Raw genomic sequence first — 15442 nt, forward strand, 5'->3', positions numbered from 1 at the left:
ATATTACATTTTATAACTAGTTGTCTTAAGTCACACATAGGCTCTCTTCCTGGAGGTTCATCAGTGCAATAATAAAACTCCCTCCAGTCACAATATTTTCTCTATTACACCACAAACTAATCCTAACACCACGGAGGATACACTACACAGAACGACCATTTGCAGGAGGTAACATTAGCTTAATCTGGAGAATCAAGGAGAAAATCTGCTAAATCAGGTAATGGTCAGAGTTCTAGAGTGTCTACGGTGTGCAACGTCTGTCTGACGACCGGGTGAACGGGAGAGAAGACGCATTATTCAACCTTATTCAGCCGTTTAACTGGATTATTCCAGTAGAAAACAACAAAGCACTTTTGCTCATGAGTGAGTGTACACAATATAAAGTTTCAGCCATTGGAACCTGACCTTTCTAGCAGCGCCCTCCTGCATTTCCACTACATCATTGTAGTTGTGTAATTCTGAACCTGCTCTACATCTGCGCCCCTCTTACAGGAATGTATTGTTGCAAAAGAGTCAGGATGTGACTTCTTATCTGCTCAGACAGTTTCAGGGTCAGTCACAGCTGAACTTGAGGTGTAACATAGAAGAAGAAGGTGTCATGTTCCTAAAGGTTTTCTTAAAAATGGTCTTTTTATGTTTAGCCAAAAAAGAAAAATGACAGTGTAGAAGAAGAGGAAAGGTTTAAAACCTGCTTTTATTTGCTTGATTATATTCAAAAGGTTTCTTGACTCTCCTACTTCTTAAGTGGGTAGTAACTGTGTTCTTGTTACATCAGCCGGTGCAGCATCCATTTATCACCTCACAAATATTAGAGAACAACAAATATTTACTTTAGTAAAAATATAAAGCTGTTTCTCATTTTCCGTCTCTGCACGAACAACCAGCTGAAAATAGAAAAACCCTTTATCACTGACGTCCAACTGTTCATTCAGGCCTGAAACACCCCGTTGGACTCTGTGTTGCTTCCAGGAGGCTCATCATGTCCAGAAGAGCGCCGTCCAACGCTCGGCTCAGCCGCGTTGGGCTTTTTTCTTTGGTGTTAGAGGCTTCCAGAGCCGACACTCTGCAGTCTATGTGTTTGTCCATGATGCTGTAGTCCACGTCGTACATCCCTGGTTGATCCAGGCTGTTACACAGCAGACACCCAGTCCTGGATGTTACCTTATGAACAGCAAGACAAGGAGAATGCATCACTGTGTGATGTGGACAGTCGTAGTGGAATTAAGGAGTATATTTAGTGGCATAGACACACGAATACAGATAAACAAGAATATTTACTGTACCTAGAAAGTTAAATCGAGCTTAACATGAGAGAAATGAGCTTAGCACTGTTTTACCAGACTTTACCTGACTCGTACTGACTTCAAAGACATCAAAGACTTGTGTATAGGACGCATCCGTGAAGATATCGGGCATTGGAATGTTTTTCTCAATAGCCTGAGACATGAGGCCGATGAAGTGTGCGGCTATGCCATGGCCACTCAGGACCTGTCAGAGTGGGGACAGCAACATCATCAGTGTGTTCTTAAAACAGCACGACAACGTAGAAACAGCACGACAACGTAGAATATATGTCCTGTATATTTTGCCTGACCAGAATACAGGTACTCACCAAGTCTGTGCGTTTTCTGTGTTCTTTTACAGCTTTCTCCAATAATTCAACCTTCACTAGATTCTGCGTGAAACAGGAAAACAATGGAAATGTTGCAATAAATAAACCTGAATAATGTCCAGCATCAGATTTATGTTATTATAATCCACGGGGATGAGTTATTTCAGTAATAGAAATGGTCGTTGAACATTTGAGGAGTTGGAGCTGCTTTGAATCTTCTCAGACCTGTTGGTTGGGATCGTCAAACGCTTTAACAAAGGCAGCGGAGGCAGTGGAGTTTGTGGGCATTATAATTAGACGTCCCCGTGTGAACAGACGCAGCGTGGCCGGTTCCAGCATTGCGCCAATCTTCTTGTAAACCCTCGAAAAAAAAAAAAACGAAAACTCAGTTCACAAATGGACCGAACCACTTCATGGCTGCATCAGGTGACAGACAACCTTTTCTGACCACTCAATAAAGTCTCATCGCTGAGTTTGTGAACGTGTGTTGGAAGATGTGGCTCCTGGTGAGCGTGCGGCAGCTCACCTGTAGAACGCCAGCTGGATCGCCATCTGCACGAAGGCATCAGGACTCAGCTTCTGGGCCTTGATGGCGGTTTTCCCAAAGTGGCCAAACACTGTGACTGTCATGTCCACGTTCTGTACTAGGCTGCAAAGGAAGGAATGGGTGTTTAAGGCATCTATGAATAAACATGTCCAATAACAAGGTATAAAGAAGACTATTATGAAGAAGACTATGAGTACTGTGCACTGTTTTAGAAGCGTTATTGTACTAGAGCAGCACAGTGAGGTTGCACAAGACTTATTTAATTGCCCAGTTGTGTTTCACATCGTATTTGAAGCCTATTATTTGTAGTTTGAATTGTTTCTGTCTAACGTCGTCCTAGCTGCTCTCACGTGTCCAGATGCTGCCTGGCCTCCTCGATGTCCTGTCTGATCTCAGGTGTGATGTTGAAGTGTAGTTTCTGGGGCATTGCCAGCGGGTCCCTGGGAGCCTGCGTCACATGTGCTGTTTCCCTATTTCTGCACAGGAGAAGAAGATATAGAAAAGGAAGGAAGACATGTTTTATTTGTTGAAATTCTAAACTTTTCGGCTCCAGTCATCTGTTATGAAGCCTGGTGAAGCTTAGAAGAAGTTACACTTTTCCTGCACTTGAACCAGGACGATCCTGTAATTTGAAAGGAAAAGTCTGATTACCTACACACTTCTACTCACGTATTATTAACAGCATGGTCACAAATGGCCATTAACACTGTGCCATCAGCAACAGTGTGTTCACAGTTGATTCCTCTGGTTCCATCTTCTCCAATAATTATCTGACAAAACAGGTTAAAGGCTTTATTTCCCCAAACTTGCGAGTGAATCTCCCAACGTGACAACCAGAACTGTGGTCAACCCCTTTTAATGTGAGGGGCGCCCATCGTATCACCTGCAACCCTTTGTCAAACCAGCGGTTTCCACTGAACCACTGGCTGCCTCCTCCGTGCAACATCTGCAGCAAACCACTCCTGCGATACTTCATCTCATCAGACTGTGGGGGCATTGGTCCATCCAGACACAGGGTGAAGATGCTGCTTTCAATAGCCGTCAGTGAAGCCTTGTTGGTCTCATCTGAACACATCAGTGACATTACACAGAATATGATGTTCAGTAAAGAGGACAATCCCAGGTTTTGTTTATTCAGGTACAGTATTAGGGGGTGGGGGTGGGGGTGGAGCTGAACTCACCCTGCATGAGGCGGGTGTGGCTTTTGCTCCATGCGTCGCGTGGCTGGGTGGTGAGGAGGCCGACAGGCTCCGCGTCCGTCTGCTGTGAGGACTCGCAGATCCTCTGCAGCTGAACACGGAGCTGATCCACTGTCAGCAGGTTTCCATCACTGTTGTACACGTCCAGCGCAAAGAACTGCAGAAAGACAAAAGGTAAAAGACAGTTCATGGTCCAGTTCGATATAATAACAATTTAATGGCAATTTGTAAATATTCCAATAAATAAATGTTGACTTGTGTTCCTCCCACTCCAGCAGAGCTCAGACACATATGTTTAACACAGACCTGGCCGTTATGAACTACAGTGATGTGCTTGGGGGGATTGAAGCTCTTGGCCAGAAAAAGCAAGGAGTCCACCTCCGGACCAGGGAGACAACAGGATGAGAACACTTGCTCGTACTGCTTCATACACAGTGGCTTCCCTCCCATGAACTCAACTGGGAGTGTCTCGCTGTAAAACACAAAGCGTTAACTGCAGCGATCATGGAATAATAAAATATAAGTAATAACAGTAATGATGAAAATGAACCAGTGACACTCAGACATTGCTGTTGAATTGTGCCTGTGTTTATTCTAAACTGAAGGTTTATCTGATTTCTGCAGAATCTTGTAAATGTGTTTGCGTATTAATTAATTTATTCATTAGCTTTGGATGAATTCAAGGTTCTATATATTCACATAACGTGTTTGGAACATAATCTAATTGCTTACTTGTCAACCATTGTCTTTATATCCAGCACAGTTGCTATAAACTCAGCAGCACACCTGCACAAACAAATATAGAATTTAGGTCATTTGTAATAGTGGATTAAAACTGTTTATCAGGCTAAAGCACAGGATCAGAGCAAGAATGATAACCATGGTTAAGCTGTTTAAAGTGTGTGGTTATTTACCTCAGCTGCTCTCGTTTATCCTTGACGTCCTTTCTGGGACAGAGAATCCCGAAGTTTAAACGAATCACCACAGGTTTCCGTTTAATGAGAACTTCATACTTCAAAAAATCGTCTGTCAACTACAAAGCACAGGAAAGGCATGATGAAATAATATGAAGTATTTTGATGTTGAAGGTTTTGTTTTCTCTCAGAGTAGTGGTTCCTCATATTTTAGATAAAAAGGTGTGTTGAGCATGTATGTGTGTAACTGGTTGTTGCTTACCCAGTTCTCAGTGGTCTCTGCCTTCCTCTCCAGGCCTCTCTGTAGTTTCTCCCCAACACCTCCAGGTTTAAGAAAATCTTCTACCAGCTGTTCTGTGCGTTTCAGCTCCTTGGGCTCCAAAAATGTTTCAAGGACACCGAGGTACAGCTCACAGGTCTGCTTCAGAGGAGGGACGGGCATTTTGGGCAGTGGGCTCTGGGTGCTGGCAGAAACCTGACCCAAAGTCACTGATCCAGGTTTCACCAAGTGACAAAATCTCCTCAATCTACAGGGTTCAACCATCGCTGCCTTCGTCTGGAAAATAAAACATTATGTAGTTGGCCACGTTCCACTAATCTGCATAGTGAGCAAAAGTAAATGAAGACTTGTTACTTACCAGAGTTTTGCTCCACATCTTCAACATGGTGTTTGCAGAGGAACTCCCTCAGATTCAAATGACTGACGAGCAGTAAAGCAAGGTGGTTTTAAATGAATTTGTCCCCAGGTTTGTTTGCTTTACCAACAACTTTTCTTGTGCAAACAGACAATTACATTTGAATGACAGGACACAATATCCTTCTGGAGACTTCAAGCTCAAACACCCACATGTACATGTACATATGCTAATAGGCAGTAACATATGTACTGTCCTGTATGTCAATGTTTGTCAATGCTTTTCATCTCCATTGCAGTTTTCTACTTGCAAAGCTGGTCCCCAGGCTTTTGAAGCCCTAAAAGCAGGAAATTGCTTCTGCTGAGGCAGTGGACACGTTCTGTATCTAGCAACAAAAATTCACACTGTTTTGCCAACAACTAATGTTATAAGGAAGGAAGGACAGCATCCACCGATTATGATCGTTGATCATTTGAATGATCAAGGAGCAATAGGCTGCTTCAAAACATGTGAGCCAGAAAAAATGTGAAGGACAAAGAGGCCAATATATCACATCTGTGTAGGACTGTGTGTGTGTGTATTTACAGTACAAGCATAAGGTCATTGTATAATAAAGCTACTATTCAACTCACTGCACTTCTTAAGCTGCATATTTTTGAAAGCCCTTAAAACCTCTTAAAAATGACTTGCACCTCTAAATCAAACAGTAATACAGTACCTACTATTTGAAGAAAGTTAATCATATCAGTTTAAAAATCTGTGTGTAGTCCAAAATACATGTTTCAGTCTTGAATTTGTCATAAGACACACATATTGTATTGATAACTAGTTTATAGCTACACACATTCAAAGACAAGGGGGGACAGAGCCAAAGTTATAAAGGTTAAACTAAGCCAAATTCCTAAATTCAAAAGATTAGAGCAGACAACTAGAAGCCTTGGCTCACACCGACTCATTCCGCTGGGGTCTGTACGAGGTGGTTCCCTGCAGTTGTTAGAAAGCTTCTGGAGTCCCAGCAGTCCTTCATACTCAAAGTACAGTTTAATTTAGCATCCTGGAAAGGTTGATGCAAAGCAGCCTTGGAAAACTGGGTAGTTACCGCTGATGGGTCGGCACATCCTGTGATTCTTAGATATGGTTTAATTAATATAGTAATAAAAACTTTTCAGATTTGCAGCAATCATGGAAAGACTGAGTAACATATTGGACAAACTGGGCAAAATGCAAGTCTATATAAATGTGATGTGGTTTGATGTGTACGTAAGAAAAATAACACAAAATGACAAAAATAAATTTTTGTAGCCTTTTATATAAAAGCATCATTTGACATTTGGCGATGTGTTGTGTGGTGACAGCAGAAAGGAATTATATCATATTTACACAACATTACAGCAGAACAGAGCTACAATCCAAAAATAAAACAAGAAAAATCCATCAATATTAGTTTCACACTCATCAGGGAGGCAGAGGTTTGAGGTCACACATCAGTTGATCTGTTCAATTTCATTTCTCTGAAATAATAAAAAAAATGTTACAGTATAGTTTAGAATACAAAACGTATCTGGTGTGAGACCATGATGTTAGATTGTTTTCATTGCTGATGATGTTCTGTGGTCCCACAGCACTGCTGACTTACTGGAACTCCTTCTTCAGCCGTTCCATCTTGTCTCTCAGACTGTGATTCTTCACCTGCGTGGGAGTGTCGGGGACGAACCAGGCCACTATAAACTTACACACCACTAAAACATGCTGCATGAAAACACACACACAATACACACACGCGCACACAGGCACGCGCACGCACGCACGCGCGCACAGGCACGCGCACACAGGCACGCGCACACAGGCACGCGCACACACAGGCACGCGTACACGCACACACAGGCACGCGCACACGCAGGCACGCGCACACACACAGGCACACGCACACACACAGGCACACGCGCACACAGGCACACACACAGGTTAACTTGGCTTATCGCATTTAAAGCAGCAACACTGTCCCCAGCCACATGCACTTCACAAACCTCAAACAGGATAACGAAGGCAAAGCGCACGGCCAGAACCAGCCAGAACTGAGAGGTCAGACTGTAGTCCTCATGATTCCTGTAGTCCCGGTAGCTGCACACATGACACAGGTGGCCCTGCTTATTACCTCTACATGCAACAACTCTGCATGACTGCACTGTCCACATGTCAGCAGGACCGATCCCATACATGCACGACTGTCTCACCTGCAGTGAGTGACGTTTACGCCACTGTTCAGGATCAGCTGACTGGCTTTGAAGTCTTTCTGAACTTCCGGGTCACCCATGAAGGCCGTGGACAGGGTATCATTAATGTAGCCCTCCATGCAACTGTAACAACACAGAAGACCATGAGACGCGGCACCAATAACGCTGTACTTGTCTTAGCTAATTGTTTTGTGTAAGCTGAAAATTTACTGTGTGTCAGTGATTCCGTTGGCGCACGGGCCGTAACGATAACGGTAGACCATCCGCGGAATGAAGTCAGACGTGATTCCAATGACCAGTCCGTTAGCAATCACCGCTAGCACGCCAACCGCTTCCAGAATCTTCGTCCATACACCTGTAAACGGAGGTCAAGCAAATCCTCAGTTTGATTCGCCTTCCTAGGAATTTGATTTTCAAACCTACAGCTCTCTCTGCATTAAGTGAAACTCCACTTTCGCTTCAGTTGATGGAACTGATCTGGCTCCATCCAGACGTCCCTGCCTCACAGCTATGACAGAGCAGAGCTCACCAATGTCGTTGGTCTTCCTGGGAACCAGGCGGCGTTCCAGTCTGACCATCTTGATTGCATCCAGCCGGATTTCAAAGATATTGTTGATGAGCGCCAGCAGGGGGGCGAGGGGGAACGCTGCCACAAATATTGTGGTGAAGCTGAACTGGATCACTGGAGAGCACAGACAATAAGAAATGCAAAGTTAAATGATTGTTTTTGTCACCCTCTTGTGGAAAAAAGACATAATAGAGAAAATCTATATCAAGAAAATAATTGTTACTCTACAATACTAACCAAACACTAACACCCTGACCAACAACAAGGACCGGTCCGTGTTTTAGATGTACTACTGTTTACCCTCTGGTTAATATGAGCCCAGACACCAGTGTTTTGCATTGACTATTATCCCTTGAAGTCTTTGCTCCACAGGGACCTGACCTCAGGCCCATATAAACATCAATGGAGGCACTTGACCCAAGCATTTTTAAGTGGTTACGAATTATCAAGGGGACAGACTGAGGACCTACCCATCTCTAGGTATTCGTTAAATAGGCTGAACGAATCTGTGCTGGCCAAATAGTAGTTGCGCAGCCAATCTCGCCGTTGGCAGGTGTCACAAGGTTCAACAAATCCATCTTCATCACAACAGGCTTTACTGTTGCAGTGCTCACAGCTGCTCTCCAGCTTCAATGCTTCCTTTTTTCCAAAAAAGCTCTTCAACCAGCTGGAAAACAGAGGTACACTGTGAGACGGATGACGATGAGGTTTGGGTTGGCACTACCCTCGGTCTGTAACGCTGACTCATCATCAGCAGTTCCTTAAAGTTGTCACACTCACGGCTGGGAAAACTCAACGATGTTGTTGAGGGTCTGTTTGAGCACCATGATCACTGCCATCTGGATGAAGAGGTCTGTCAAGCAGCCACTAGGATGACACTAGAAAACATACAACACACCTTAGGGATGGCGCCGCGGCGTAGATACATAAAATTAAGATGTGAACACTGAGTCAGTAAATCTGCTCACCTCCTCCAGTCTCCACTCAGCGATACGAACATAGTTTCCTGGGTGGCCGTTGATTCTGTGAGAGAGGAGGTCTTCCTTAAGTATCAGTGCTAAATGAGTATTACAGCTGCTTTTATTGTTGAATAGTGACATTTTCCTGCAGTCACCCTGTTTGTTACTAGCTACCTGCTAAAGATCGGAAGTCCGATCGGACTCTCTGAATGCAAGCAGAGTTCTGATCAATAAAACTGGCCAAAGACCAACTTTACCATCATTTACTTTGTATCAGTTCTAGAAAAACGTCTGGTTTGGTTTCAATATATACATTAAACACAGACACACCGTACCTGCCCAGGAAGAAGGCCACATAGAAGAGTGAGGAGAACAGCGTGAAGAACTGGAAGGTGAACATCTTGATGGTGAAACTCCTCTCTGTGGAAGCGAATGTGTTTTTCTTCTCTGAACACACATATAAAAAATGCATTATGGTAAATGATGAAGACATGAAATTGTGGGATATATGACTTTAATGTATGCTAATACTTATATGCTGTATAAACAACTGAATGATCCAATGTGATTCTTACCTATGTTACAAAGCTTTATGGAAACCCATCTGTTTATCTACAAGTAAAAATTAAGATATTGAAGATATTATAGACGCCATTTGTACAGAGCCTTCTGCTTCCTACATATAAACAATGGATTCTTAAAATCATTTAGCCGTCAAAAGGTGAAACAAGAACGGTCTAAAGGTTCAGAGGCTGAGATTTGGGCAGAGAAAACCTACACGAGTCATGATCTGAATGGTAAAATAGTGCAGCACAGCTCCCAGCAACACTGCCACAGTGCTGGCGTTGTCCTTGATGAATTCCCACTGGACCACAGACAACAAGGGTGCAGCAACCACGCGGAAGACCACCAGAGCCTGAGCAAGTCCAATGATCAGCATCAGCTGGAACACAAACCCACACAAGTCTGTCCATCATCTTCATTTGCTCCCTTGGTTTCCCTATACATAGAGCTGTACTGGTTGTCTGATACCAGAATCACCGTTCATTTTAAATATGAAAACGGGACTTTGTTAATGGTAAATTCATGTCTACATGTCCTTCCACAAATATTTTACTGAAAAAAAAAAAGCTTTACTGGGTAGTGATTTACATAATGCAGCTTAGCCGTCCACCAAACACAAACCCACACTGTCTTTGTGTTTGTCTCTTACCATGAGTGTCACCAGAACGAGAACTAAAGTGCTTTGCAGGTAGGTGTGTTTGTACTCTTTTGCTTTGCAGTTTGGATTGTTCACTATGCCCATAATCAGCTCCTCCTGTCAACAGACAAACACACAAACAACTGCTCAGACTGACTTAAGGTCACAAATTTGTTGTTTTTTTTTCTTACATTCATGAACTTATGTATGCACTGTACTGTATGCTGTTATATCATTCAGCTACATTCATACTCAACAGCTGTGAAATCTTGTTAAGATCTGCTGCAAATCTAAATGTATTAGATGCAGCAGTACCTCTAGTTCAGACCAGTCATAGACCTTCCACCGAGAAACGTAAATTGCTCTGTGTCTCTTCCAGAGCTCCAGGAACACGGTGGCTGAAAACGTGTCAAAACGAATGGTTAAAGAAGAAGAAACCACAACACATCAGATGAGGGAGAAGGTAGAAGGAGAGACTCACCCCACAACGCCATGAACACAGCAAAAGCCACCGTGCCCTCATTGTCAAACAGATGACTGACCTGTGATGATGTAAATGCAGCATTCATGACATGAGCATGGACAAAACAGCAGCAGCTCTAATTTAGCACAGGATGTAAAGCACAAGGCAAACAAGCACTCAATGAAGAACCTAAATGGGTCAGCTTCTTTCTAGGATCATAGATAGTTTCCTTGTTTTCCTATTCCTAACCATGTCTAGGTGACATCAATGTGTTTAATGTCACCCAAAGCAACATGTAGCTGACAACATCTGGCTCTGTTTACTGATGTCTTTTCTGCATCTAACTGCAGATGTTGCTTTTTTCCCCTGTTAAACGAGCAGCGTGTACTTGCTTACTTACTTTGCTTTTTCAAGGGTAGTATATATTGTATGTTAAGTATATATGTTGATTTCTTAAACACTAGCCCCATGTCAATGTTTTTTGCCTTCAGATGTGATCGTGTAAATGGGTCAACATGTTAGAGCTGTTATCTAGTTATAACTCAATCGGCCTGGCTGAATAATTATTATAATTGGAGATAAAGGGAGTTCACCTTGGCATAGGCACAGGTTTCTGACAGCTTCCACACTTTGCATTTCTCCTGATCACAGCGAGGGCACATAATAATACTGGAGTTACACACTTCCTTTCTGAGGAGACACACAGCAGACAAACAACAGAGTTACAGATAGAGTCATGCTGTCTAATGAAACCTCTCTCCACAAACACGACTCGAGATTCTCCTGAATTCTGTTCTTTAACACACAATATTCATTCTGTGTAGTGTGTTGTACAGGTTCGGCTCACATGAGAGGGCTGGTGTTGAAAAAGGCGAGTCCATACAAGAACACGATAACACCCAGAAGAGCAGCAGGAACCAGCAACTTTGTGTACCAGTCCAGCCACAGGTAGTACAGAGTGACCTTCTCTCCAAAGTACTGCCTGAAGAAAGGACGCAAAAGATGTGGTGGTTTCCTTTATGATCCACAATCAGTCCAACATTGTTCAACTTGCTGCAAAAACTAAAGTGACAGGTGTTCACTGAGGACAAATTAGACTAATACAATGAAAGCTTTGCGCCCATTCCTGCCGAGATAGTAACTAGAACAGTTTATATTCACTGACTTAATATCGTTGAATGGCTGAGGTGCAATGAGACGCGACCATGAAGCCCACTTCTTCGTCAGCTGTTTCTGCTGCTTTCTCTGGAAATCAAGATAAAAATGCTTTAGACAAAAAAAACCAACTATAGCGAAAAACGATTCCCACTTAAACACCACTTAATAAGAAACATTTTTTCTTTCTTCACATTACATCACATGACGTCAGTGCATCATGTTCCTCAATGTATGACATATTCTGCTGTTGTGCATCTATTTCTTTAATTTAACTTGGGCACGTTCTGTTTTTGTTTCAGCGGGGTTTCGGTTCGGACCCCTCGTTCCCGTTGCGTGAGCAAACAGCGCGTTGCCACTTAAAAGCTGTGATCAGGGCAGAGTTCCCTCACCTCATGGAGGCAGAACACAGACTTGAATACATTGTTCGTCAACAGGTCATCCAGTTTCTCTAAAAAAACAAAAAACAAAAACAAAAACAGGACAGCGTATTCCTAAAGCACGGCCACAGATTCTGGTGTCAAACTTTATTTAGTAAAGATTCAAAATACAAACTCACCTCCTGTGTCCAGAAAAGTGTTATAGATGATGAAATTGATGATTCGGATTCTGGGAAAACAATAACAAGCATGACAAAAGTATATCACGATCACTCTTCTTCCCTTAAAATCTCATCCTCTTACTTTTTTAACATACAGGCTTCTGAGGAGCTGAAATACATCTTACACATCCAAAATCTCAACCACTGTACCGATGGCAGGTGTGTTACCTAGTTGTCTGTTTGTCGGCTTCACTCTCATCTCTGCACGCATTGCAGGAGTCGGACACTTTCAGCAAATAATGGTAGTCCTCCAACGCTTGACTGGAAACCCGTAGGCCGAAGAACTCCTTTTCAGAATCCTTGTAATGTGGATGTTGGACCTCCTAATATGAACAGCAGTACACGCATTAAGACATTTGATTCAATAATTCACATGGAATGAAAAAAAGCACTCACAGTGACAAAGATGTTTTTCCTCTTGAGCTGCTGAATAAAGGCTTTCCTCTTCTGGGCGCCGTCTTTAGCATCGCTCATCAGTAAATAATCAAATGACTCGTATGAAGACTGTTCAAAGAAACAAATCGAATTAAACCAGAGATGCACAAGAAAACATTACTTATATCTAGCTAAAATGTGATGGTTGCATGGATTCTGAGGCAGCTCTTACAAAGTGAATGGCTGGATTTAACTGTGTTGTAGTAAAACAAGCTGCTCCAAAGTAACTGCTGGTGTTTGAATTTATTTGAATTTACAGACCATGAACTCTTGAGTAAAAGGGATCATTATTTTCCATTGAAGCTGAACACAAATTTACACTCAAATGGGTCCAGCACAAAAGGGGGTTGAACTCCACCTGTTCTAAATACACAGGTTCGTCGCAGAGCATTTTTAGCTTTTAACAAATCAGAATTCAAATTCCCCGCTGCTCTGAGTTACAGCAGCAGATAAAGCTGTTGCACCAATTATGGAGAAAATATTGGGCAGAACAAACAGAGTCTTGTTAACATATTTCAACTAGCCGATACCACGTAAATGAGGGTGTTATCTTGAACATGGATTAAGATAAACACAGTCTATTCATGCTTGATGTTGAAGAGGGTTATCTGTTTGGCTTCAGTCAAAAAGCTCTTTCACACAAGCTGCCCTGTCTGCAGCTTGTGTGCACTTATCTTTTTCATAATTATCAAGTTTCAAACAGGGTTAGAGATGGTCAAGGTTTACTTACCAGCAAAGGCTCAGTGTCTTTACCATCCTTGTCTCTGTGTTGCAGCTCAACATCTTCCTTTAATGCACAAACAATCACACAGTTAATCAACCTATGACTCACTAATTATTTGTCGTGCTTCAGAATATTCAAGGGTTTATTGATCTAGAAACAAGTCTTAATTCACCAGAAAAGCCTGACTGAGGTGCGAGAGTGAGTTGTTGTCCGTGATGAACACACAACCAGTGTACCTCGCTTCTCACCCACATTCAAATAACCCTTGTTTTGAGTCTGAATTGAATCGATGCAGAATATACCTGTGTGCTACAGACAGGACTCTTTGACCTATTGTGATTGCAAGTACTGTAGTGACTCAGGATGTCATGAGTCAGGATTCAGGTACTGTAATTCAGTTTAGTATTAGATCAGGCATATAATACAAAAACAGTATAAAGACTTAAAGGCTGTAAAAAGTCTGCAATAAACTCAAGGAAGGTTCTAAAGACAGTTAATGTCTGAAGGTTCAGTCATGTCAACTGGACTGCTGCTTTTCAGTAGAAACGTCCAGGTGGCTTCTTCAGTCGGAGGGAAGTTGGTTTGAGGCCACGCATTTATCCTCCAGTGAGTTTTACCTGCAACCTGTAAAACATAGGCTTCTACTGAAAAAGAAGAAGTCCCGATGACATGACTGAACCTCCAGACGACATCACCGGGAAAACTGAGATTCTCCACAGATGTGAAGACAGTTAATATTTGGAAAATGCTAAAATGTACCAACAAAAGTAAACAAAGATTAATTCAGCACAGACTTACAATTAAAAGTTAAAATCATTAAGAGTAAGTCGTTAGCTACAGTGAGGCATAAACTTTATGACCCTGACTGACTGTACTGCAGTGTTTCACTTTCACAACACGTTCACTGTGTTACAAAGAAAACCAAGGAGAGCAGCAGTCGCTTTTGTTCGTACATCTAGGTTCATGTTTACGACAGTAGACGTTCGGATCCGCCAGCTTCATGTTCGGACCTGCAGCCAGTTCAGACCCACTCTGCTCCACGAGCGGCGTTCAATGACCCACACCCTTTACACTGCAGTTTCTATTTAAGGACAGCGGATACCACTGGATACTACTGTAAACCTCTACTATGGGCGTAACATTCGCTTATACCAGTGATAAACAGGTTCAACTTCTGACCTACAAACACTCACGCACGCGCGCGCGCACACCTCGTGGCAGAAACCATGCGCTAACAATTTAGCACAGAGACGACAACTCTGTTTTCTTAATGCTGTGTCTTCACTTTTGCGTCATATTCACAGTTTTGAACTTTTTGGCCCAGTGATAAAGATGTGACCATAGAACACAGAAAATAACATCGATGGAAGCAAAGCAGTGTACTAGGGTCCCCTCAGTGCTGTATTTTAACGGCAGACTAGAAGCCTGCAGTACATGTCTGTTCATGTATAAACCAGAATGCCGCCTTCAATAATCAGCCTACACTTAAGTGTCTGCGCCAAAGACTGGAAGATGCGGAGCGCAAAGACAACCGGCGTGTTACAAGTGCGGCAGTAAGCGTGAACTACCGCAGACGAGGACAGGTCTGGTTTCTAAGCTATGTGTGTATAAATGTAAATAAAATAATAAAAATGCGTTTACCTCCCGGTTCTTGTAGAACATGTTGACGGTCCTCTCAGAGTTGACGCGGAGCTCGTTCACAGGTAAAAATCTACATCCAGTGACTGTGTCCGTCTCATAAGCGCTTCAGCTCCATTTCATTCCAACCATTTACATGATCGAATATGAATTTCCATCACTAAACAGTTTATCTCACCCGCTCGCCCTTCTGACTTCCGCATAGGCAAATACGAGCGGTGCATCGCTATGCGCGCGCGTACAGGTGCATTTTTCACCTGAAACTGACGTCACAATACGGTGATGAGTTTACGTTCTACGAAAAAGGTGGAGCATATCAGCTTAACCAAAACCAACACGAACCCTCGTGCAGTCATCGTTCTCGGGCCTGTCGGATTCCATACAAAAATTGGATCGCTTTGATGACACGAAGGCGTGTTGTAACACTGAGTGATTAATCCGACTAAGTATATTGTTTTAGATTGTTATAATCATAGTAACATAAAAGTTATTAAAGTCAAAAAAGCATGAATGAAATGATAGCGAGCTCGCATTTGAAGTAATGCTTTTGAGCTTGT

General features: G+C 42.7%; 2 protein-coding genes across 2 annotated transcripts; both read right to left on the reverse strand.

Moving 5' to 3' along the window:
• Nucleotides 1–556: 556 nt before the first annotated feature.
• LOC114852598 (carnitine O-acetyltransferase-like) lies at nucleotides 557–4936 on the reverse strand. Its single transcript, XM_055507544.1, has 13 exons — nucleotides 4535–4936; nucleotides 4273–4391; nucleotides 4091–4144; nucleotides 3665–3830; nucleotides 3341–3515; nucleotides 3043–3224; nucleotides 2829–2929; nucleotides 2510–2635; nucleotides 2139–2423; nucleotides 1838–1973; nucleotides 1613–1675; nucleotides 1348–1488; nucleotides 557–1161 (listed from the first exon to the last, which is right to left on the reverse strand). The coding sequence occupies exons 1-13, from the start codon at nucleotides 4814–4816 to the stop codon at nucleotides 925–927; spliced, it is 2067 nt and encodes a 688-aa protein (XP_055363519.1). The 5' UTR covers nucleotides 4817–4936; the 3' UTR covers nucleotides 557–924.
• Nucleotides 4937–6198: 1262 nt separating this feature from the next.
• Nucleotides 6199–15134, reverse strand: LOC114852739 (anoctamin-9-like). Its single transcript, XM_029145358.3, has 24 exons — nucleotides 14889–15134; nucleotides 13254–13310; nucleotides 12485–12592; nucleotides 12257–12411; nucleotides 12047–12096; nucleotides 11880–11938; nucleotides 11498–11577; nucleotides 11180–11314; nucleotides 10926–11022; nucleotides 10351–10411; nucleotides 10185–10267; nucleotides 9882–9986; nucleotides 9447–9611; nucleotides 9244–9280; nucleotides 9004–9115; nucleotides 8678–8732; nucleotides 8490–8587; nucleotides 8180–8376; nucleotides 7671–7823; nucleotides 7352–7496; nucleotides 7142–7264; nucleotides 6935–7028; nucleotides 6544–6656; nucleotides 6199–6418 (listed from the first exon to the last, which is right to left on the reverse strand). Exons 1-24 carry the CDS (start codon nucleotides 14907–14909, stop codon nucleotides 6385–6387), a joined length of 2337 nt encoding a protein of 778 aa, XP_029001191.1. The 5' UTR covers nucleotides 14910–15134; the 3' UTR covers nucleotides 6199–6384.
• Nucleotides 15135–15442: the final 308 nt, after the last annotated feature.

This window comes from Betta splendens, chromosome 3 (genome assembly GCF_900634795.4).
Source record: "Betta splendens chromosome 3, fBetSpl5.4, whole genome shotgun sequence".
Lineage (NCBI taxonomy): Eukaryota > Metazoa > Chordata > Actinopteri > Anabantiformes > Osphronemidae > Betta > Betta splendens.